This window comes from Panthera leo, chromosome D4 (assembly GCF_018350215.1).
Source record: "Panthera leo isolate Ple1 chromosome D4, P.leo_Ple1_pat1.1, whole genome shotgun sequence".
In the NCBI taxonomy this organism is placed as follows: Eukaryota; Metazoa; Chordata; class Mammalia; order Carnivora; family Felidae; genus Panthera; species Panthera leo.
This window is the reverse complement of record NC_056691.1, coordinates 55,757,364-55,782,750: the sequence shown is the minus strand read 5'-3', so window position 1 is coordinate 55,782,750 and position 25,387 is coordinate 55,757,364. Positions and strand designations below refer to the sequence as shown.

The 25,387-nt window shown below is 38.9% G+C and overlaps 1 protein-coding gene across 4 annotated transcripts in view; it reads left to right on the top strand.

Annotated features, from left to right (window-relative positions):
• Positions 1-25,387, top strand: part of UBAP2 (ubiquitin associated protein 2) — a 110,857-nt gene that overhangs the window by 24,047 nt on the left and 61,423 nt on the right. For all 4 annotated transcript variants that reach the window (XM_042912827.1, XM_042912826.1, XM_042912825.1 and 1 more), the window contains exons 2-6: positions 6,223-6,362; positions 13,017-13,094; positions 16,090-16,200; positions 21,720-21,873; positions 23,744-23,821. In XM_042912827.1, the coding sequence (XP_042768761.1) occupies positions 6,264-6,362; positions 13,017-13,094; positions 16,090-16,200; positions 21,720-21,873; positions 23,744-23,821 (520 nt within the window). In that variant the 5' untranslated portion in view covers positions 6,223-6,263. The remainder of the gene's footprint in view (positions 1-6,222; positions 6,363-13,016; positions 13,095-16,089; positions 16,201-21,719; positions 21,874-23,743; positions 23,822-25,387) is intronic.

Below are 25,387 nucleotides of genomic sequence, written 5' to 3'. Positions count from 1 at the left end.
ACTGTGTTCCATGTAATATAACTAAAACAATAAACCCAAACCAACAAAATATCAAAATGGTTAAACTCAAAAAAAAAAAAAAAAAAATTCAAAGTGTGTACTGTTACTGAGAGGCAGATTCAAATATAGTAAGTTTTTTTTAAGTTTGTTTATTTTGAGGGAGAAAGTGTGTGTGTGAGTGCATGCAAGCTGGGAGGGGCAGAGAGAGAATCCCAAGCAGCCTCCATGCTTTCAGTGTGAAGCCCAACACAGGGCTCAAACCCACAGACTGAGATCATGACCTGCGCTGAGGTTAAGAGTCAAATGCTCAATTGTCTGAGCCTTCCAGTTGCCCCTGAAATATAGTGAGTTTTAAACCAGCATATTTGGCATGTGAAATACTCTGGTTAATTGGTTATTTGCTATTATAGTTGATGTAAAAGTCAGTGCAGTAATATGTCTGTGGCCTTTATCTAGCATTCCAGTTAACAGAGGACCTACTGGGAACATAAGTAAATGATATTAGGATAGGTAACTCAGAAAAAGCTGGTCAGACTTTCAGGGATATAATTTTCCTTGTGATGCCTGAACTGGTATGTTGAATTTTGGTTAGTCTCCTCTGAGTATCTTTTGGATACACAGGTCCAAAAGATACTTAGAAATGCTAGTATACATAGTGTCATTTCATTAACTTGAGATGTAGAAGACTTATAAATAGGGGAACATTATTCCACATCATGTGAATGCTTGCTTTGAGGTCTCTGTAACTTCTTGTTCTAGAAAATAGAATTCCATGTATTGTTCTTTTTGGAATCATTGGCTCTGCTATGATTTGGTCTTAGGTCATTCTTAATCTCTAAAAGTTACCAGCTTCTATAGCATGTAAGTCATAGGGTATATACATGTTCACCTTTATTAGATAAGGCCAGATTGTTATACTAAGTGGGGCTCGAACTCATGACCCCGAGATAAAGAGTTGCATGCTCTTCTGATTGAGCCAGCCAGGCACCCCTAATTTGACTTTTTAATGTATGGTCTAATAAAAAAAATTTTTTTTAAGTATAATCAACCACTTCTTTCAACCTCACTTCTTTAAGAATTTATCTTTTCTCATTGCATGCAATGCCATCTCTGTTAGAAACCATAGTTGTATATGCTTGGGTCTCTTTCTGGGCTTCTTGTTCTGATCCATTGGCCAGCTTTTCTATCCCTGTACTGTTGTAATTACTGAAGCATTATAATCCTTGGTACCTGTAAGGTAAGTATTGTTCCTTTGGTTTTTGGTTTTGTTTTGTTTTGAAGAAGTATCTTGGCTGTTCTTGACTATTTGCTTCCCATGTAAATTTAGAATCCGACTAGTAAGGTTTTAGGCAATAAAACCTTGTTAGAGGGGCGCCTGGCTGGCTCAGTTGGAGGAGCGTATGACTCTTGATCTCCCAGTCATGAATTCAAGCCCCATGTTGGGTGTAGAGATTATTTAAAAAAAAACAAAACAAAACAAAAAAACAAACTTCAAAAAAAATCCTTGTTAGAAATTTGATGAGAATTTAATTGAATCTGTAGTTGAGGGAGAATTACCACTCTAACTCTGAAAAAGGGTGAGAACACTTTCTGTAAAGGGCCAGGTAGTAAATATTTTCTGCCTTGCTTCTGTTACAACTATTCAGTACTGCCATTGTAGTGCAGAAGGAGTCATAGACAATTTCTTAAGAAATTGACTTATTTTTTTCCCTTTAGCTGGCATATAGGTACATATACTTAATTTTTGTACATTGTTTTGCACACACACATTTGTATTTAGAAGTTTTGCTACAAGCTATAGCATAGAATTTTGAGGGCTGAGACAACTCATACATTTTTTTTTTCCAAAGAATATTTTGTCCATGCTGATTCAGCATGTACGAATGGGGATAGCAATAATATCTATCTATTCCTTAAGACTGTTGTGGTGTACAATAAGATAAAAAATAGGATACTTTGTAAACTAAAAATAGGATGTTACGAAAATGGATTCTTAGGGGCGTTTGGGTAGCTCAGTCAGTTAAGTGTCCAACTCTTGATTTCGGCTCAGGTCATGATCTCAGGGTTCCTGAGTTTAAGCCCTGTGTCAGGCTCTCTGCTGTCAACAAGGAGCCTGCGTCAGATCCTCTGTCTCCCTCTCTGCTCCTGCCCCCCCACCAAATAAACATTTAAAAAAAAAAAAAAAAAAAGAGGACCTTGAGATGGCAGATAATGAACTTCTTCTAGGCTTCCTTAAGGGGATGGATAGGTTACAGCTTATCCGAGATAGGTTGGACCAATTAGGGCAGTGTAAAATGCCTCTTTCCTGGACATCTCACCCATGAAATCATCTTATAAGTGGTACACAGTGTTTTTAATTTTTTTAATGCTTATTTATTTTTGAGAGAGTGCGTACATGAGAGAGAGGGGGCAGAGAGAGGGAGACACAGAATCCAAAGCAGGCTCCGGGCTCTGAACGGTCAGCCCCGATGCGGGGCTTGAACTCACAAACTGTGAGATCATGACCTGAGCTGAAGTTGGACGCTTAGCTGACTGAGCCACCCAGGTGCCCCAAGTGGTGTAAACTGTTCCAGTTTTAATTTTTAGTCACGTAGGCCCAACATTGAAAAAAAAAATTGATATGAAGTACATTGTTTCATGTTTCCTATTTAGCATATTGATTCAAGCAGATATTTGTAAGTCATAGAGGGTTAGTCTAGTTCCAGTTGATGCTCTTAAATGTGATTTGGAGGGAAGGATATATAGGTTTTCCCACTAATTATATTTGTCTAAGATATTTAGATAAATCATGACTTTTACCATTACCATTAACCGAGTGTATTTGTAACATTTCAGCAGATCTTGATAACAGCCAGTTTCTCTAGAGAGGACATAGGTAGTAGTATGATGATTAAGTATTAAGACTTAAGTATATGTTTATTGAATGTAAGAGGATATGAGTTTTCCCTTGTTTCTTTTGGAGCAAAGCAGGTGCTTTTGGTTTTTAGGGAAGCAGAGAAGAGAACCCCTTTATTTTTTTTTATTTAAATTTTTTTAACGCTTTTATTTATTTTTGAGACAGAGACAGAGCATGAACGGGGGAGGGGCAGAGAGAGAGGGAGACACAGAATCAGAAGCAGGCTCCAGGCTCTGAGCCATCAGCCCAGAGCCCGACGCGGGGCTCGAACTCACGGACTGCGAGATCGTGACCTGAGCCAAAGTTGGATACTCAACCGACTGAGCCACCCAGGCGCCCTGAGAACCCCTTTAAAAAGTGTGATAATTATGAGATTTTGATTCATGACCAAATGAGCAGTTATATTTTAAGTAATCTATACACTCAACTTGGGACTCAAACTTAACAACCCTGAGATTAAGAGTCTCCATGCTCTACTGACTGAGCCAGTCATGTGCCCCAGCAGTTATATTTAATATTGGCCTGATCAAGGATACCCTTAAGAATAAGGGCCCTAATAGTTTATATTTTTGAACGTTTCCAAAAATTTTTAAAAATGTTTATTTATTAAAAAATATCCAGTGTAGGGCTTGAACTCATGACTCAGAGATCAACACTCACATGTTCTTCAGACTGAGCCAGCCAGGTGCCCTGAGAGCTGTTGTAAATTCTTGGAGCATGGCTTTTTGCCTGGCTGTTTGTGGGCATTGAGGGGGTAGAGTGGGGTTGCCCATTGCTTTGGGGAAGGGTATGGGAGATATAAACCTGAAATTTCAGGCAGCATTGTATGTGGCTATGCATTTTTCTGAGGGGAGAGTCCATACTTTTCATCAAATTGTCTGAGTACTTAATGACCCAGAAGGCTGTAAGTCAATCATACTAGAATAAAATACAGTTTTAATGGAAAACATAGAATTTTTTTTATGTTTATTTCTTTTTGAGAGCGAGAGAGACTGAATGTGAACTGGGGAGGGGCAGAGAGAGAGGGAGACAGAATCTGAAGCAGGCTCCAGGCTCTGAGCTGCCAGCACAGAGTCCTACGCGGGACTTGAACCCCTGGACCATGAGGTCATGACCTGAGCCGAAGTCGGATGCTTAACTGACTGAGCCCCAGGCACCCCTGGAAAACATTATTTAAAAGTGTTATTCTTTGCCTTTAGTGAGGTTGTGAATCTCGCAGCCAGGATCGTAATAAGCTGGAGAGTATTCTTTAGGAAGGGATGTTTTCAAATACGTATTACGGGAAAGGCCCCAGTGTTAGAGGTAGATAAGAGCAGCTCTTCACCTGGTGATGTCATCTGTGCCTTGAATAAATGGACTCTTTCTGGTTTAAAATTCTTTTATTTTGTGAGATAATTCAACAAGGGGTTTATTCATCTTAACCCACATCTCCCTTGATTATTCAGTTGCAATTCTCAATTTCTGACATTAGCTTTGCTTTCATGGTAATATGTGGATTAGTGCCACCTATATATTTAGGATTTCTGCTTTCATTTGGGATCTTCAGTGTCGCTCTTCAATTCTTTTTACTTGTTTTCTATCAACTTCCCCTTGTATTTCCCTTAGTAGCTATTACAAGCTTTTGCCATTTTCTCTTTCTTTCTTTCTTTCTTTCTTTCTTTCTTTCTTTCTTTCTTTCTTTCTTTCTTTCTTTCTTTCTTAATCAGTTAATGTATTTTGAGAGAGAGCTTGAGTGAGGGAAGGACAGAAAGGGAGAGAGAGAATCCCAAGCAGGCTTCTCGCTGTCAGTGCAGAGCTGGACACAAGGCTTGATCCCACAAACCATGAGATCATGACCTGAGCTGAAATCAAGAGCTGGACGCCTAACTGACTGAGCCACCCAGGAGACCCCCCCCGCCCCGCCCCCCCCCCCCCCCCCCCCGCTTTAAAAAACAAGTTTTTTTTTAATGTTTTATTTATATTTGAAAGAGAGACAGCATGCAAGTGGGGAAGGGGCAGGGGAGACAGAATCTGAAGCAGGCTACAGGCTCTGAAGTGTCAGCACAGAGCCCAACACAGGGCTCTAATCCACTGACCGCGAGCTCATGACCTGAGCCGAAGTCGGACGCTTAACCGACTAAGCCACCCAGGTGCTCCCTGACCCCCCCCCTTTTTTTTTTTTTTTTTTTAAGTGTTTTATTTATTTTTTGAGAGAGTGAGCACAAGTCAGGGAGGGGCAGACAGAGAGGAAGAAAGAGAATCCCAAGGAAGCTTCTCACTGTCAACACTGAGCCCAGTGGGCTCGATCTCATGAACCATGAGATCATGACCTGAGCCAAAATCAAGAGCCATGTAGGCCCCCAGCCCTTCTCCCCCCTTTTTAAGTTTATTCTGAGAGAATCCATTTTCTTTTTTTTTTTTTTTTTTTTTAATTTTTTTTTTTTCAACGTTTTTTATTTATTTTTGGGACAGAGAGAGACAGAGCATGAACGGGGGAGGGGCAGAGAGAGAGGGAGACACAGAATCAGAAACAGGCTCCAGGCTCCGAGCCATCAGCCCAGAGCCTGACGCGGGGCTCGAACTCACAGACTGCGAGATCGTGACCTGGCTGAAGTCGGACGCTTAACCGACTGCGCCACCCAGGCGCCCCAGAGAATCCATTTTCTTAACATTCCTCACCCATCCCATTCTCTGCAGATGTTTTTGCCTATTTTACTAAAAAAAGTAAAGACTGATACAACAAACTGTTGACTGTGTCCTAATCATAAAAATTTAGCTGTTGTAGTACCTCTTCTTCATTCTGCTGGCCTTCAGAGAGGGATCCCTCTTGTCCAAGTGAACTAAATAGTCAGCTCTACTGACTAAGCATCCCAGGAGCTCCTGAGATTTTTGTTTAGAATTGCTATAATTTTAAACTATAGATTTTCGTTAAAAAAAATTTTTTTTAATGTTTATTCATTTTTGAGAGACAGAGCATGAGCAGGGGAGGGACAGAGAGAAGGAAACAGAATCCGAAGTAGGCTCCAGGCTCCCAGCTATCAGCACAGAGCTCTACATGGGGCTTGAACTCAAGAACCGTGGGATCATGACCTGAGCTGAACTCGGACACTTAACCAACTAAGCCACCCAGGCGCCCCATTTTTTAAATTTGTTTTTCCCTAAACTTTGAGATTGCATTAGTTAGTAAAATTGGTCCACTTGTTGCTAGGAAAATGTAAAACCTTAATGGATTATTTCTTGAGAATTTGTGTTTTAGAGAACTTTTATGTTTTGTCTCATGTTTCCTCCTTATCCCTGGATTTTTTTCTTGCCTCATACTGTAATTTGGAATGCCTGCTTTCTTGCAGATTTTCTATTTTGTACATACGTTATTTTGTATATACTGTATATGATGACTTCGGTGAGCAGTGACCGTTCCCGAGGTTCTCGGGAAAAAACACAGATTTCAGGAACACAGGCATCACAACTACAGAAACAAGTAGTACAGGTAAGTTTTTGTGAAACTCTTGTTTGCTTTGTTTAGAGTTATGTTAAGTAGGAAGCACATATGTCTTTTGTAGGAAACCTTAGGATTTTGAATCTTGTTTTTATAAAGTAGATTTTACATAATGGGAAAGAGAAGCAGTGATTCATAGACACTGTCAACTACTTGATTCTGAACATTTTTCTGCTACTGTTAGCATCTAGCTATCTCCTTTTTCTTCTTTTTCTTTTCTTTTTTTTCTTGGTAAGATTTTATTTTTAAGTAATCTCTACACCCAACATGGGGCTCGAACTTAAAACCCTAAGATCAGGAGTCGCATACTCTACTGATTGAATTAGCCAGGTGCTCCTCCTTTTCTTTATTATTAATCTAGGTATGTGCTTGGAATATATTTGGAGAATCTGGAATATATTTGGAGAATCCAGAATATATGGAGAAGTAATACTCTGAAGTAGAGAAATAAATGAATTATAAGACACTTACAAAAAGCTGCCTTTACTTTCAAGCATTGTTGGCTGGAAAGAGTCCTTTAATATTATATGGCTTTTAGTTAATAAGGCCCATATATATAAAATATTTAATTTCTATTTAATAGAAATAAATAGTTTTACCTTAGATTTATTTATATTATTAAAATTTTTTGAATGTTTATTTTATTTTTGAGAGAGAGAGAGAGAGACAGACTGCGAGTGGCAGAGGGGCAGAGAGAGAGGGAGACACAGAATCCAAAGCAGGCTCAGGCTCTGAGCTGTCAGCAGAGAGCCTGACGCGGGGCTCAAACTCACGAACCAGGAGATCATGACCTGAGCCAAAGTCAGACACTTACCCTGACCGAGCCATCCAGACGCCCCTATATTATTATTTAAAAAAAAATTTTTTTAAGTGTTTATTTTTGAGAGTGGGAGAGAGCACGCAAGCAGGGGAGGAGCAGAGAGAGAGGGAGACACAGGATCTGAAGCAGGCTCCAGGCTGTCAGCACAGAGCCAGACATGGGACCCGAACCCATAAACCATGAACTCATGATCTGAGCTGAAGTCAGCACTCAACCCACTGGGCCACCCAGGTGCCCCCAACCTTTAAAAAAAATTTTTTTTTAATGTTTATTTTTGAGAGCAAGCAAGGGAGGAGAAGAGAGAGGGAGACAAAGGATCTGAAGCAGGCTCCAGGCTCTGAGTTGTCAGCACAGAGCCTGTGCCCTATATTATTATTTTAAATGAAGTGAGACAATTTAAATAAAATGCTAACTACAGTACCTGGTACAAAATAGAGCATTTTATACATGTTATTGACTAGTTTTGCAAACCTTTTTCTAGAGACCCATCATAAATTTCAGATTGATACTTGACTATACTTTGATAGCTAATTACAGGTACTTTTTTAATAGTCATTCATACCCAAGTGCCCTATTGATATTAAGAGACACAGAAAGTAGGGGTGCCTGGGTGGCTCAGTCAGTTAAGTGTCTGACTTTGGCTCAGGTTATGATTTCTCTTACGGTTCGTGAGTTTGAACCCCGTGTCGGGCTCTGTGTTGACAGCTCAGAGCCTGGAGCCTGCTTCAGTTTCTGTGTCTCCCTCTCTCCCTGCCCACCCCCACCCCAACCCCCCCTCCAGCTCATACTCTCATTGCCTCTCTCTCAAAAATAAACAAACATTGAGCCCTGGGTGTTGTATGGAAATCAATTTGACAATAAATTTCATATTAAAAAAAAAAAACCCTATGTCTTGCAAAGCTGAAAAAATTAATAAACATTAAAAAATATAAAAAAGAGAGACACGGAGTGTAGACTCTACTTAATTGTTGTTTTACATTTTTCAGTATAACTTTAGCCTTGTATTTTGCTTCTGTCAACAGACCTACATCTATACAGTGCTTACTCCTAAATATATTTACCCTGATACTTACAAATAATCAAGAAAGACTACCTATTTTTGGAAAAATTTGGACTTTTTGGAATAGGCCTTCCCTTTATAGGTGAATGCTTAAGAAAATATTTTATCAACAGCCTCTTATCAAAGAAGGAATACAAGTTATAAGTAAGCATAGGTGCAACCCTGCTAATAATAAAAAAAATAGATGAAAACAATATTTTTTTGTTTTTGTTTATTGAATCAGTCAAGATTAAAAGTGTTATCTTTTAGGGATGCCTGGCTGGCTTAGTCGATGGAGCATGTGACTCTTGATCTGAGGGATGTAAGTTTGAGCCCCACATTGGGTATAGAGATTATTTAAAAATAAAATCTTTTGGGACACCTGGGTGGCTCAGTCATTTAAGCATCCGACTTTGACTCAGGTCATGATCTTGCGGTTTGTGAGTTTGAGCCACGCATCAGGGTTTCTGCTGTCTGTCAGTAAAGAGCCTACTTCAGATCTTGTGTTTCTCTCTCTCTCTCTCTTTCTCTCTCTCTCTCTCTCTTTCTCTCTCTCTCTCTCTCTTTCTCTCTCTTTCTCTCTCTCTCTCTCTCTCTCTCTCTCTCTCTCTCTCTCTCTCTCAAAAATAAACAATTAAATTTTTTATGTGTATTTTTAAGGGAGAAGAGAGCAAGAGTGTGAGCATGCCAGCAGGGGAGGGGCAGAGAGAGAGAGAGAGAGAGAGAGAGAGGGAGAGAGAGAGGGAGAGAGAGAGAATCCCAAGCAGGTTGCACACTGTCAATGCAGGGCCCGATGCAGGGCTTGAATCTATGAACTGTGAGATCATAACCTGAGCTGAAATCAAGAGTTGGGTGCTTAACTGACAGAGCCACTCAGGTGCTCCAAAAATAAAATCTTAAGGGATGCCTGGATGGCTCAGTTGGTTGAGTGTCTGACTCTTGACTTTTGCTCAGGTCGTGATTTTAGGAACGTGGTATTGAGCCCTGCCTCAGGCTTCTTGCTGAGCATGGAGCCTGCTTGAGATTCTGTTTCCCTCTGCCCTTTTCTTCGCTTGTGCTCTTTCTCTCTCTTTCTCTCTCTTAAATTAAAAAGAAGAAAAACTTGATAAAAGTGTAATCTTTTAAAGGAGGGTCACATGAAATGTCAGGATTATAAATTGTTTTCATCTTAGACCCAAGTAACCTTCTTGGGCTGATATCCAGTGAATCAGTCTCCAGACTAGGGGAGGGGACTCTCTTCCTCTTAAGAGTTGTCATTAGTTTCTCCATGGGCCTTTTGGGGATGGCTCATTTTATGCAATGCGATGAAAAAACTGCATACTGAGCTGTAGGAAAGATTCTTAGGCCCTTAAATTCCTAATTTTCTGGGGCACCTGGGTGGCTCAGTCGGTTAAGCGTCCGACTTCAGCTCAGGTCACGATCTCACGGTCCGTGAGTTCGAGCCCGGCGTCGGGCTCTGGGCTGATGGCTCAGAGCCTGGAGCCTGCTTCTGATTCTGTGTCTCCCTCTCTCTCTGCCCCTCCCCTGTTCATGCTCTGTCTCTCTCTGTCTCAAAAATAAATAAACGTTAAAAAAAAAATTAAAAAAAAAAATTCCTAATTTTCTTTTATAAAAACTTGTGATGAGGGTTGGGATGGGTGAGAAAAATAAAAAATAAAAATGTGTGTTGAGAATTTCGCAAAGCAGTGTGAATAAAATAGTGTTCATGTTCATTTATCCATTAATCCCATTCTCCCATTCTAGGAAGTATTTCCTAGGGAAGCAACCTAGGGTGGGGGGAAAACTTTATTCTGTAAGATGTTTATTACTCAGTTCTAAATGTCCAAAGGTAGAGGTGTTCTGAGATAACCTATCAAACTAGAGGGAGATAAGAGAGAAGACCATGAGTGGGCCTGCCACTTTACCAGTTAGATGAATTACTTCAGTCTCTTTGAATCTCACTTTAAAAAACAAACGAACAAAACAAAAAACATGCTTTGAGAGTTAGAGAAAAGTTGCAAGAGTAGTACACCTAATTCCTGAATATCCTGCATCCACATCTCCTAGATGCTAACATTTTTACCATGTTTACTTTATCTTTTTCTCCTTCTTACAAAGGAGAAACTACACATAGTGTTTCCCCTGAACCTTTTCAGAGTAAGTTGAAGATTGTGGTATCTGAATACTTTTATTGTGTATTTTCTTTTTTAATGTATATTTATTTTTGAGAGAGAGCTCATGAGATGGGGAGGGGCAGAGAGAGAGACGGACAGAAGATAGAAGACAGAAGCGGGCTCTGCATGGACAGCAGCGAGCCCAATGTGGAGCTTGAACTCAAATCTTGAGATCATGACTTGAGCCGAAGTTGACTCCTCAACCCAGTGTATTTTTTTTAAAAACCTTAAAACAAAACAAAAAATAATCACAGGACTGCTTAATAAGAATCAAGAAATTGGGGTGCCTGAGTGGCTCAGTTTGTAGAGCATCCGACACTTGATTTTTGGCTCATGTCATGATCCTAGAGTTGTGGGATCAAGCCCCATGTTGGGTTGAAAATATAGGATGTTGGCAGGTATCTGAAGGAGATGGGAGGCTCCCAAAACAAAGCCAAGTTCTGTCTCCCTACAACAACATTTAGTACAGGTTAATACAGGCAGTCCCTATCATAAAGGTGACAGGACTTAGCCTCTTTGTTCTATGTGACAGTTACTACATGTTTTTTCCATACGACAGGCCTAATACAAGGCCACCCCAATATCCCTACAATCATATTTTACTTGATAGAGGTGGCCCTCAAGTGTAAATATGATAATGTGGCAGCCAGTGCCAGCCTGAAGGATAGGTTGGTGCATCCATTGCTTCAGGGTACAGCCTTTGGGACCCTTGGGACCTAAATCAGCTGACAAGCCACATCTGGAAGTTGCAGAGATTCCCCAGTCTTCTTCTTTTTAGTTATACTGTATCTATATACTCTGTTCATTACCTGTTGTATAGCATATTTTCTCCCTTTGAGATATCATTTGCCCTCCCCCCCCCCCGCCTTTTTTTTTTTTTTTTTTTTTTTTTTACAGTGAGTATATGCTCGGCAGTCACCATTAATACTTAGTCAGGAGCACCTGGGTGGCTCAGTTGGTTAAGCATCTGACTTCAGCTCAGGTCATGATTTTGCAGTTCATGAGTTTGAATCCCACAACAGGCTCTGTGCTTATATCTCAGAGCCTGGAGCCTGGTTCAGATTCTGTGACTCCCTCTCTCTGCCCCACCTCAACCCCCCAACCCCCCCATCTCTCAAAAATGAATAAACATTAAGAACAATTAAAAAAATACTTATGTCAATGTCTATAGTCATTTTGGTTGTCTAAGGACAATACTGTTGTTGATTCCTGAGGAAAGGCTCATGGGAATAATATTCCCTTGTGATTAGGTGCTGGTAACAATTTATGCCCTTCACACTTGAGTATAAAATGAGTTGGTTTTTGTTTTTTTGTTTTTTGAAGTTTATTTATTTTGAGAGGGTGAGTGAACCAGGGGAGGGCATGGAAAGAGGGAGAATCCCAAGCAGGCTCCTCACTGCCAGTGCCAAGCCCCATGTGGGACTTGAACTCAAACTGTGAGATCATGACCTGAACAGAAATCAAGAGTTATATGCTTAACTGACTGAGCCACCCAGGCACCCCTAAATTTTTACTTAAAATATTTTCCCCTTTCACCTTCTAGTTCTCTTGAAACATTAACTGTTAAACGTTTATTATTATGTTTCTTCTTTGTGTATAGTCTTCATTTTTATTTCTGAGTTAGAAAAACTTAGATGTTGTTTTATGTATTGTTATCATTTTCTTTGTGCTCTGTGCCTTTTAGTTTTGAAACAGAAGATAGCAATTGTGCTTTGTTCTCTAGGTTTTTTTTTGTGTGTGTTTTCATCGGTTTTGCTCCTTATTCTATTTTTCTTTTTCTCTTTTCTCTTCTCTGTATTTATTATTTAGAGAGAGTGAGAGTGGGGTAGGAGCAGAGAGGGAGGGAAAGAGAATCCCAAGCAGGCTTCAAACTCCCAGTACAGAGCCTGACACAAGGCTTGATCCCATGAGCTGGGAGATCATGACCTGAGCTGAAATCAAGAGTCAGATGCTCAACCAACTGAGCCACTCAGGCGCCATTCTTCCCTCGCCCCCCGCCACGTAGGCTTCCCACCCAGCATGGAGCCCAACGTGGGTCTTGAACTCATGACCCTGAGATCAAGATCTGAGATATAATCAAGAAGAGTCAGATACTTAACTGACTGAGCCACACAGGCATTTCCCCCGTCCCCCTTGCACATAATTTTTATTTAGATAAATATAGCCCTTCTCTTCAGTACTGACCAAGATACCTTTTAAGAATTGACAGCAGAGTTTCTTTTTCTTTTTTGACAGCCAGGCTGGTTCTAAGCCTGTGTCTAGCAGTTGCCATGGCTTCTTGTTCTTCCAGTTTTCTCTAGTACTTGTCACTCCCTTTCCTCAAGGGAAAGAAAATTTAAATGAGTCACATGGCCAGTTGAGATGAATAATAACTTTGTCATTTGGCCAAAGGAATGGGACCTTTATGCCATTTAATTTGATGCTAATTTGGCTTATGGAAACAGATTGTATACATTTTAGAGCTCTAAATTCAGAGTCCTTTTGGTTTTTTTTTTGTTTTTTTTTAGTTAATCAGTATTTCTGTTACATAGTGCTGTACTGCTTGAGAGCTTTTTTCTTTTTGCAGCATATTTTGGCATCTAACTTCTATTTTGTGTGCTCAACTCTTTAAAAGTTGTGTGTGTGCTTTTCAGGCAACAGCTGAACAGATGCGTCTCGCTCAAGTGATCTTCGATAAAAATGATTCAGAGTTTGAAGCGAAAGTTAAACAGGTATGTTTTGGCAAATTATACTGTTATTTTGGCAGTAGAGTTTTCATAGTTACTAGTGTTGTCAACGATGAGGTAGACATTTGTGAAAAGGCACATTGACATTGTCTATACCTGTGAATAGAAGGTACATTTAGTATTTGGCAGGTTTTCAGAAAATTTTGTTTAATGTTAAGAAGAACTGAATTGCCTCTTTCAACATGGTTGTGCTTCCAAACATAGGCTGGAAAATATAACATTAAATTTTAGGGTGATGTTTTCACTTAGAACTTTGAGAGGCCATTTTGGTAATAAAATCTTAATCTCAAAATCTTCTTTCCTGTTAAGACTTCTTTTTCTTTCAAGATTCTAGAATCAAGCTGTAACACTTCTCTTGTTCCATCCCTTGGTAGAGGTCTACCAGTAATTGTTTTCTTGGAGTGAATGTCCCATAGTGAACTTGTTACTGAAAGTTAGATGGAAAAAGAAAGAAGTCTTAGTTCTTTTTGCAGCCGTTGTAAAGAATTACAGAAGAGCAAACAAAACAAAAAAACCAAAACAAAATTTTAGTAAAGTATACTCCAATGGAGGAACAGACCAGTCAAGAGAGACGTTGGCCTTGGAAACTCGGGCTGTGGACTTAACATCAATTTTTTTCTTTTTGGCAAATCCTAAGGTTGCAACATTTGAGTGACAGACCTGGATTATATAATAATTATCCAACTATGCAGGTCCTTTCCCAAGATGTATTTGAAGTCTGCACCTGTAGGAAACCATGACATTATTTGTATTCTAGAGACATAGGTCAAATAAGGACAAACATCTGCTTTCTGCACAAATGCAACAAGCACAACAGACTTGAATCTTCCTCTGCTGGGATGTTTAACCACAAACCCACTGCTAGATAGGTGGAATGGGGTGGTCCCCTGATTCTTCTCAGTTAGAGTTCTCCATCTGGACATCTAAGGTCACTCATGCCTACCTTCCTGCCTAACAAACTATTTTGCCCTTTACTATGTAAACTCTTTGCTTTTACTTATAGTTGCTGTTGTTAGACTATTGGTAATATTTTTAGAAGGCCATAAAAAATTTATTAAAAATTATAGAACTCTTTTTCTGGAAGGAGATTTATGTACAGTTTGAGACGTACTGCTCCATATTATATTGCATTTTATATGAATAGCATAGTAGATACATAAAAAAAGAGCACTGGTCCAGGAGTTCAGAGTTAGAAGTTTAAATTTCAGTCTGTTACTAATTCAATCACTGGGGGTAATTTTGATACTTAATATTCATCTTAACACAGGCATATTGCAGGTATCGTGTTAATACAGATCACTGATGGGGCGCCTCGGTGTCTTAGTTGGTTAAGTATCCAACTATGGCTCAGGTCATGATCTCACAGTTCATGGGTTCGAGTCCCGCATCTGGATCTCTGCTGTCAGCACAGAGCCCACTTCAGATCCTGTGTCCCCATCTCTCTCTCTGCTCTTCCCTTCCCATGTGCATGCTTTCTTTCTCTATTTCTCAGAAATAAGTAAACATTAAAAACAACAAAACAGATCATTGATTAAAACTGACACTAGTAGATATCCAAAGACCAAAGCACTGGAAAGCTGTAAAGTGTGCAGAACTTTAGCTGTGTAAAGCAGAGAGGAAATCAGAGAGAGAGGGTATAGTGCAAAGAGCTGTATTTATGAGATCAAGATACCTAGATTCCAGGTAGGCTTTGCTATCAATTAGTTTTTTGACCCTAGAGAAAGCACTTCAGATGTTGGGGTCATACCATTTTGAACAGGTAGCACACACTAAAACAGTTATATGTAAAACACAACAGATATGTAAATCATACATTTCAGTTGTAATTAAGAAACCTGTCTTGTGCCTAATCTGTGATTATACTTGTGATGAAAATGTTAACTAGCTTAATCTGCCTTGTTACAGAGAATGTATCAGGGGATTTCTTTGATTACTTCAAACATAGTGCCCTGTTGAAGCTGCTTGTGAAAGTACTGTGTCTAGAAGTGAGTTGGTCATAGCTATAGAATTTCATTTGTGAGAACTTTAGGTGTTGCAACTTAGTATGTATGTGGAGTGTTCTAATCCAAGGGGTGATAGACCACATAGGGAATGTTTTCTGTGTATAAAATAGTTGGACTGGGTGTTCTGTTAATGTAGCCACATACAGCTGGTCTTTGGGAAATGTATAGTCCACTTACTGTTTGGTTCAGAATTTTGCAAATCCCAGGCCATTGAACTAAGTAGTCAGCTGACTCTGAATATGCTGAGAATGTTGGTATATATGTATGTGTGCGCTGCTGATTAATAATCTGATACTTGGTCAGTTTGAAGGAGGGTTAATTAGTAGTTTGGCTTTTCTGTATTTATAAAAAGACAATGAATGGCTACAAAAAGCAGGTAAACCTATCCTTGGATTATAAGCTCAGAGTTTGGAAGGAGGGCATCTTCATGTGGATGGACTGTGTAGTTTTTATTTTTATATAGAAGAATCTTTTTTAAATTTATTTTATTTAAAACTTTTTTTTAATGTTTATTTTTGAGAGAGGAGAGACAGAGTGTGAGCAGGGGAGGGGCAGAGAGAGGGAGAAACAGAATCTGAAGTAGGCTCTAGGCTCTGAGCTTTCAGCACAGAGCCTGACTTGGGGCTCGAACTCAATTGTCAGATCATGACGTGAACTGAAGTAGGATGCTTAACTGACTGAGCCACCTAGGCTCCCCAGAATCTTTTTTTTTAATGTTTATTTGTTTATAATAGAGAGAGCTCACGCGCACACAGTGAAGGGGCCGAAAGAGAGGGTGAGAGATTACCAAGCAGGGTCCACCCTGTCAGCACAGAGCCTGACAAGGGTCTTGAACCCATGAACCATGAGATTACAAACTGACCTGAAACCAAGACACTTAACTGACTAAGCCACCCAAGTGCCCCTAGAAGAATCTTAAAATTAATATTAAGTGCCATTTTGGGGTCCCTTTAACTATTTCCTCATAATTTTGATAGCTTATGGAAGTGACGGGGAAAAACCAGGATGAGTGCATAGTGGCTCTACATGACTGTAATGGAGATGTGAACAAAGCTATCAATATATTGCTGGAAGGGAATTCAGACACGGTAAGTATTACCAATTATTATTAATTGTTTTGCAGTGCCAAGATTTGTCTCTAATTCCATATTGCATTTTGAACTTCACCTTTTTGGGGGTGGGGGTGGAGAGGGTTATGGGTTCCATTCCATATTTGTTTTAAGACCAGAAAGAACACTAACCTGAAATGACTGTTTTTGTTATATATGGTTTCTTCATGAAGTTGTAGAATCTGAAGACTCGAAAGAGAACTTGGTCACCTACTCCAGCCTTACACAGTTTCCAAATTCTCTGGGCCTGTGGACATTTTCACCACCTGAAAAACTTCTCTTGGCTTCACTGCTCATGTTTCTTCATCTCAGTCGTCACCTCTTACTACTTCTTATATCTCTAGACTAACAGAAAACCAGGATTTGCTGGTATATCTATTTGCTTATGTGTGAATATTCTACAGACAAATTTTGACAGATAGATAAAATAAGGAAAAAACAAAGTGTGTTTTTTTTTGTTGTGTTTTTTTTTTGTTGTTGTTGTTTAGTAAAGTTTGAGGATGTGTAAGCACACTAACGCTCATCCCTTTTATTTTAGGAAGGATATAACTAAAGCCACAGTAGGCAGTTGTTAGCTCTAATCTTTTGATTTCTACATGGAGATTGCACAATATTTCATTTGTATTTGGAATTGAAACCATTTCAGAGCAGATTAAAACAAATAATGATGCACCTTAAAAGGGGTATAAAAATGAATGCAACCAGAAATGCCTTCCTTGTCTGTTCAAGTTTAGTCAGGTTCTCATTTTTAAGGATAGGCTATATAAAAATGAACTGTTTGAAAGTAAAACATGTTATCTTTAATATAAAATAAGCAGAATGAGTTTTTTATAATTATAAAAATCAGATAATTGGGAAAATATTTCACTATTTGAGTATAGCAATATCTGTGAGTAAAATTCCATTCAAGATAACACTAGTCAACATGATGAGCTACCAAATATGTCAGTTTGTTGGGAAAATACATCATGTTAAGTGATGAAATAAAATTTTGAATAGTTTTTGTTTGCTGACACTTAGGCCTATGTTTTCTAGGGAGTGTGTTTACCACATTGCTAATGGTTGCAGTGTAGAATGGCTCTCTGTTAATTTCCTTTCCTCTTTTTTTTTTTTAATGTTTATTTTGAGAGACCACGTGAGTGGGGCAAGGGGGAGAGAGAGAGAGAATGAGAATGAGAATGAGAATGAGAATCCCAACTAGGCTCCCATCTGTCAGCACAGAGCCCAACGGGGGACTCGGTCCTATGAACTGTGAGATAAAGACCTGGGCTGAAATGTAGATTGAGATGCTCAACCATCTGAGCCATGCTGGTGCCCCATCTCTATTATTTTCAAAATGAGCTGAAGGGCTAATCTGTCCTCCTATTTACATATTTAAAAAATTACTCTGAATAAAGGTAATATTTCCAAAATGTTAATTGGAGGGCCTGTTTTCTTTTTTATGGTATAGGTAGGCCAGGAGACTACTTTGTGTTGCCTTTCCGTTAGCTCCAGCAGACTTTATTCCTTTTCTGTGGTAGTTGGGTGAATTTTTAAATCTTAAATGAAATGTCCAGTTCTCTGTTTTAGTTAGTTTTACTTCCTCTGCTCATTTGGCACTGAACCCAAAGGAGTTAGTTCTGGGGTGAATGATAAAGAATATATCTTTGGTTATCTTGAACCTGAAAATCATGAAGTGGGGTCAGATCTGGTTTGATTTCTTCACATATCAGAAAATAGCAAAATTAGGGCCTGAATACAGACACAAAAGGTCTATGCTTGTTGAGAGATGAGAAGGCTGTTGAGAGAAGAGGCAGAGGGAAAGTCCTTTTGAAACCCTGGTTTGTTTAGGATCATGCTGTGGTACATCTTTTCTTTGATAGTAGAACCTACCTACCTGGTTGCTGTCTGCAGCAGCCATGGCTAACCAGCTGTAAGGAATATCTTCCCCTGACTGGGGTAGAATTTATTGGACTGGGGTGCTAGACAGTGTAAACACTGGAGGGTTGGTAGGAGCAAGAACATTTAAAATAAACCACTAAAGGCCGCCTGGGTGGCTCAGTCGGTTAAGTTTCTGACTTTGGCTCAGGTCATGATCTCGTGGTTCATGAGCCCCCTGCCTCAGGCTCTGTGCTGACAGCTGGAGCCTGGAGCCTGCTTCAGATTCTGTGTCTCCCTCTCTCTCTGCCTCTCTCCTGCTTGTGCTCTCTCTCTTTCTCTCAAAAATGAATAAACATTAAAAATTTTTTTAAATCATGAATGCAAACAAATCTATTTGTCCTATTGGCTAGCCTTATTTTGGGCCAGGATCTTCTGAATCCAAATTTTTTCTCTGAAAAAAATGTTAAGTGGAAATGTCCATGCCTTTCTTAAGGAAGAGTGTCTTTCTCACGGAAGAGTGGCTGTTGCAAAAGAAAACATTAAACATGATCATAAGTACTAAACCTTTCGTTTCATTATAATGCTATTTTGAGTGACAGAATATTTTTGAAATAATCAGTCTTTTGCATTAATGTATTTTTCTTTTCCACGTAATTTGTTTGTTGTGTAGTTCCTGGCAAATAGGAGGTGGGAGAGTGAATTTTAATTAGCTGGCCTGGGAAGTTGCTTTTCTGATTTGTAAATGTGTCTGGGAGGGCCATCCCTCTTAGAGTTTCTTCAGACCTATTCTACAAGTAGTGGCAAAATACAGATAACAAAGGTTGTCAGAAGTTCTGTTGAAATCTTTTATAATCATTTGGTTCGTGTTGAAAGCTTGTGTGCATGCTCATGGACTGTTGTGTCAAATGAGAGATATTCTTTTTAGCATTTACGGTGGTGTTAGGTCAGTTGCCCCTTAAGTTTGCTTTCCTTACTTTGCCTCACAAATAAGTTCTTGTCAGTCTCTGTAGAGTTCACAAGCCAAGACTTGCTTATGGGTATCCTTTGCTGAATGAAATGGGCTCAGATGTTTTTCTCAAATGTTTTATATACAAAGTATGCCCCTTTATAATGATTGAATACCTTTAGGTCTGGCCATGTAAAGACATTATAAATTGTATACATATGCAACTTGTGCTGACTCTACTGTGTATAATTTTCTAGGACCTCTGTAATTTACTTTTTCTCTTGTTAACCTAAGAGGACAGGATTCTACATATATATATGTATCTTGTTTATTCATATTAGCAAACATAATAAATTGAGTTTGTACAATGCAGAATTATTTTCTGGAATAAATAAGCTTTATTGTTTACTTAAAAAAGCAATGCAGAATGAGAAATTAAATCAGATTAATGCCCTCATTTAAATAACTGTTCCTAACTTTCTTCAGTATATGCATGGCCTTCCATTTGAACAAAAAATGTAATCCTATTTTATACAGTTTGTTAGATAGCTGGCTACACTTCTGTCATGGATCTCTTTCTGTGTACACCTGGATAACTCTTTAAGTGGCTACTTTAAGTGGCTTCCCTTTATAGATGTTCTAGGGTAGATAGTCTCTTAAGCTAGATATATGTGCCCCCCCCCCCCCCCCGCCATTTTGTACTGTTGCATATAAATGTTTGCACAATTACAAAATAATTTCCCGTGAATAAAGGCCTGGAACTAAATTTGCTGGGTCAAAAGCTGTGAACTAATTAAAGTTTGAGTATTATTCCCAGATAGACTTGCAGGAAGGTTAAAATAGCTGCATACTCATCAGAAGCGAATATACCTGATTATTATGCTGAAATTGTTGTTGATTTTTAAAAATATTTATCAAAGCTTAAATGTAGAAAATTACTTGTTTTAATATGTATTTTTTCCATATCCAGTGATTTTATATTTAAGTATACATAGGTTCAGCAGAGGTTTCTAGATGTTAGAAAAATTCCTTCTAAAAAAAAGGTTTTAATTCTGGCCTCCACCATTTTGGAAATAATTCACCTCTATGTTTCTTTAATTTTAGTTGATTAATTTCTGGTGCTTTTGTTTATTTGATATACATTGTTAGTAATTTCCTTTTATTGCTAAGTTTTTTTAAAGCTTAATAAAGTTATGCTCTTATTTTGGGATTGAATAACTTCAAATCTCTTGAGAATGAGTTAAATAATGACAAAGTAAATAGAAACAAATGGGCCAGTTTTGGGAATTCTCAGTAAAATACCTTTATTGATATCCTAATACTCACTTTCACAAGAACATAGCGTTCTCTTCTCAGTAATTTACATATATATGATTGATTTGATTTCTGTACTATTATTTTTTTTTATTTAAAAAAAATTTTTTAATGTTTATTTTTTTTAATTTTTTTTTTTTTTTAACATTTATTTATTTTTGAGACAGAGACAGAGCATGAACGGGGGAGGGTCAGAGAGAGGGAGACACAGAATCTGAAACAGGCTCCAGGCTCTGAGCTGTCAGCACAGAGCCCGACGCGGGGCTCGAACCCACGGACCGTGAGATCATAACCTGAGCCGAAGTCGGCCGCTTAACCGACTGAGCCACCCAGGCGCCCCTAACGTTTATTTATTTTTGAGACAGAGAGAGACAGAGCATGAACGGCGGAGGGTCAGAGAGAGAGGGAGACACAGAATCTGAAACGGCTCCGGGCTCTGAGCTGTCAGCACAGAGCCCGACGCAGGGCTCGAACTCACAGACTGTGAGATCATGACCCGAGCTGAAGTCGGACGCTCAACCGACTAAGCCACCCAGGCGCCCCTGATTTCTGTACTATTAGAGGAGAGGCAGAGAAGGGAGGTTATATAAATAATTTGACTTCTCATTAGAACAGGTCTTTGAAGTTGAATTGGGTAGTTTACTTTTTTTTAATGTTTAATTATTTTTGAGAGAGTGCACATGCACACACAGTTGCAAGTGTGGGGGGGGGCAGAGAGACAGACTGGCTCTGAAGCAGGCTTGGGCTCCACACTATCTTTGGGTACTTTGTTTAAAAAAAAAAAAAAAAATTATTATTTTTTTTTGCTTACCATTAAATTTTTTTAGATGGTCATTTTGGTTAACTGAAAAGAGCAAGTTGTTTTTCTGAGATTTTATCGAGTATTTAAAAGTAATTTGTATTCTTTGAGCAAATCCATTTATTAATAGGTTTAAGGCTTACTGATAAAGGTGAGGATGGCATTGTGTGGGAAATTGGGGAAACATCAGTTACTTTAGTCTTAAATCACAGGTAAAAGCCTTAAAGCACAGGAAAAGGCTCTGTGGGGGGACAACACACAGTATGTTAATTCAGCTAGTTGCTGTCATATATAGCACAAATATATATATGTATATGTATGTGTATATATATAAATATATATGTGTGTGTGTGTGTGTGTATATATATATATATATATATATATATATATATATATGCTGTATATAGCAATAGGAGCCTAGCAAGAGGTTTGTTGTCTCCATCATCAGAGGATAAGAATTAAAATGTTAGGCAAGTGAGTTGGAAGGCATGGGTAATTAGGTCTGAAAAATACATGTGCATACCCTTAATGAGTGTATACACTTCGAACGACAACTCTGACCATTCTTATCTTTGGTAGACTTCATGGGAGACTGTAGGGGGGAAGAAGAAGAATTTTGGAAAAGAAAGTTCAGAGAACAAAGAGAATAGAGAGAAGAGAAATGAGAGAGAAATAAATCGTGGACGTGGAAATAACAACCGGAAAGGAAGAGGTGGCAATCGTGGGAGAGAGTGTAAGTACATTTCTTCTCAGTTTTTCATTATGAAAATTTTTATGCACACCGTAAAGCTGAAAGTGATCCAGTGAATGCCCATAAATCTAGTTCCTCAATGCAGTGTTTATTATTATAGTTAACACTTAATGAGCTACAACTAAGTAGTTCATTAGAATTTTAACTGATGCAGTTCCATGTTAGCCCTTAACCTGAGCTGTAGGTAATTGTGTTGTCTCTTAAGACTGCTTTCTGTTATGTATCAGTTGAACCCTTTAATTTTTTTTTTTTTTAATGTTTATTTATTTTAAGAGAGAGAGAAAATCCCAAGCTGGCTCCGGGCTGTCAGTGCAGAGCCTGACTTGGGGATCAAACTCAGAAAATGTGAGATCATGACCTGAGCTGAAATCAAGAGTCGGGCACTTAACCGACTGAACCACCCAGGCGCCCCAGGTGTACCTTCTAATTTTAAACTAGGTTTTTCATTCCCTGATAGATGATGCTGTTTATTCTTCCCACTTAACACATACTCATATAAGCAAGGGTTTGATAAAAAGTTTGTCAAATAGGAAAGATTTTCACTGTTCTTTCATTTGATCCAGAGTTTGTAATTATTTACCCATAACAACACTACCTGCTGTGCAGCCATACCAAAATAGCTGAATTTTGAGTGAATAAAAGGTAAATATTTAATATTATCATCTTAGAGATGTTTGCTAGTTTATTTACTCCACAGATGTTTACCTACAATGTGGCAGGTACTCTAATAGGCATAGGGCAATGAATAAAACAAATTTTTGCTCTCCTAAAACTTGTAATGTAGGTGGAGTGAGAAGTAACATGTTTTGCAGGAATATTGCATTTTAATGATGTTATATGTGGAAATTATGGGGAAGAACAAAGGCATCAAGATCGGGATTTGAGGGAGGTATTTGGCAAATTTATTTATTTTATTTTTTTTAAGTTTATTTATTTAGAGAGAAAGAGAAAACGAGCAGGGGAGGGACAGAGAGAATTCCAAGTGGGATCTGTGGTGAAGCACAAATGTGAGACTCTCGAACCCATGAACTGTGAGATCATGACCTGAGCCAGACCACCTAGGTGCCTCAGGGAGTCGTTTGGCAAATTTAAATGGAGTAGCCAAAAAAGGCACTCGGGACAACACCAATGACTCATGGGAAAAGAGATGAGAGAAAGCTGTGCCAGTACTGCTCATGAAATTTCTGTATTCTATACAGTCATTAATGCCAATAAAGGGATGAGGAGAAGATAAGACCGTGTTGACATATACTGGATAGCATCCTAAGAAAACCGGTCTCCAACGTAATTTTTCTAGCAACTCAGTATTTCTTTGGTATTGCTGTTTCACTATTCTGTGACTTTCTAGGCTTTGAACATAAACAGTGGGCCAATGTTGGTGTGTTATGTAGCTGTATAAGCAGTTTTTTGAAGCAAACTTGCTTTAGGGGAGGGCCAAGTTCAACTAGAACAAAGAAAAAGTGGTACATCATTTTAAATTTCCCAACAGAATTTTCAGTTATGAATTTAACAAGATCTGTTGTCATCAGTCTTTAAAAATTTTTTTTAAATGTTTAATTTGAGAGAGAGCACGAATTGGGGAAGGGGTAGAGAGAGAGGGAGAGCAAGAATCCCAAGCACACAGAGTCTGACGTGAGGATCTTATGAACCTTGAGATCATGACCTGAGCCGAAAGCAAGAATCAGGCGCTTAACTGAGCCACCCAGGTGCCCCACTGTCTTCAGTTTTTGATCCACTTTTATTTGGTTTTGTTTTTTCCTGTTTTCTGATCCATTTGGTGAAACTCTTTTGTCCTTGCCTTTGATAATTCTTACGTACGATTATATACAAGAGGTGCTCTTTTCTTCCATAGTTAGAGGCGAAGAGAATGGAATTGATTGCAGTCAAGGGGACAAGCATTCAGACCGTGGCAAGCGAACCCGTGGCAGAGGTAAGACAGAATAACAGGGAAGGAGATGGTTGTGTTCGGAAGAAGGATCAAGCTATTGGTATACTTACTTCTCCACTAAGGCATGGCAGTGTACTCTGAAAGAATGGTTGATCTTGTGTAGTTTTTTGATTTGTTTACTGATAGCTATGAATGAATTGTTTGAATTCATGTAATTTTGAGGAAATTTTGTGGTTGTTTTCAAATAAGCCAAGAAAGCCCTTTAAATGAATAATATAAAACTTGAAGCTCTGATCAAAAAGTTACTAAATTCTTCTATGTTGGACTTTAACAGATGTGTTTTACTCATATGATACTGGTTTTATTTAATTTTTTTTTCAGTTTATTTATATTGAGAGAGTGAGCGAGCTCAGGAGAGAGAGAAGGGGAGGGGCAGAGAAAGGATCCCAAGCAGGCTCCCTGCTGCCAGTGGAGAGCCTGACAGGCTCTGTCTTGACGTGGGGCCCAGTCTCATGAACTGTGAGATCATAACCTGAGCTGAAATCAAGAGTCAGGTTCTCAACCGACTGAGTCACTCAGGCACCCTATGTTAGTGATCATTTCTCAACATTCATTAATCTGGCATGTCATTAAGCCACTTTAATAACGTAATTTCATATTCTTTAGAGATGTGACTGAATTTTCCCAGGGTTCTAAAATCAAGATACACAGTGTAATATGCCGATGTTACTTTGGTTCAGTGGATGACCTCCCAGAATTGACATTTTGCTTGATCCAGTTTTTTAATTGTGGGTTTTTTTTAATGCTTATTTTTGAGAGAGAAAGCATGAGTGGGGGAGGAGCAGAGAGGGAAACACAGAATCCAAAGCAGGCTCCAAGGCTCTGAACTGTCATTGCAGAGCCTGACACGAGGCTCTAACTCAAGGACTGTGAGACCTGAGCTGAAATCGACTGAGCCACCCAGGTGCCCCTATTCTTTTTCTTTTCTTTTTTTTTATGTTTGTTTTTGAGAGAGAGAGAGAGAGAGAGTGCACGTGCGAGTGAGTGCGGGGGAGGGGCAGAGAGAGAGGGAGATAGAGAATCTTAAGCAGGATCTGGGTTCTGAGCTGTCATCACAGAGCCCCATGTGGGGCTCGAACCCATGAACCATGAGATCATGGCTTGAGCCAAAGTCAAATGCTTAACCAACTAAGCCACCCAGGTACCCCTTGTTTTTCTTTAAGCTTTTATTTTTACATAATCTCTACACCCAACATGGATCTCAAACTCTCAACTCCTAGTCAAGAGTTACAGGTTTGCCACCTGGCCAGATGCCACTGTTTGGTACGTTGTTACATGCAGTTGTGACTGTTCTCCATATAAACACTGCGTATTGACAGAATTTTTGATCATTAGTGTTATTAAGCACAAAAATAATGTAGACACTATATATCCTACCACCAACTACCTTGGCTGTTCATTAAACTGTCACTCACTAAAATACTATATAGGCCAAAGGTAAATGATATCCAGAGATCAGAGAAGGGCAAAATTATGTACTGATTTGCCAGGCACAGTCAAAATAAGATTGGAATTATCTAACAGATTTTAATTATAATTCCCTTTTCT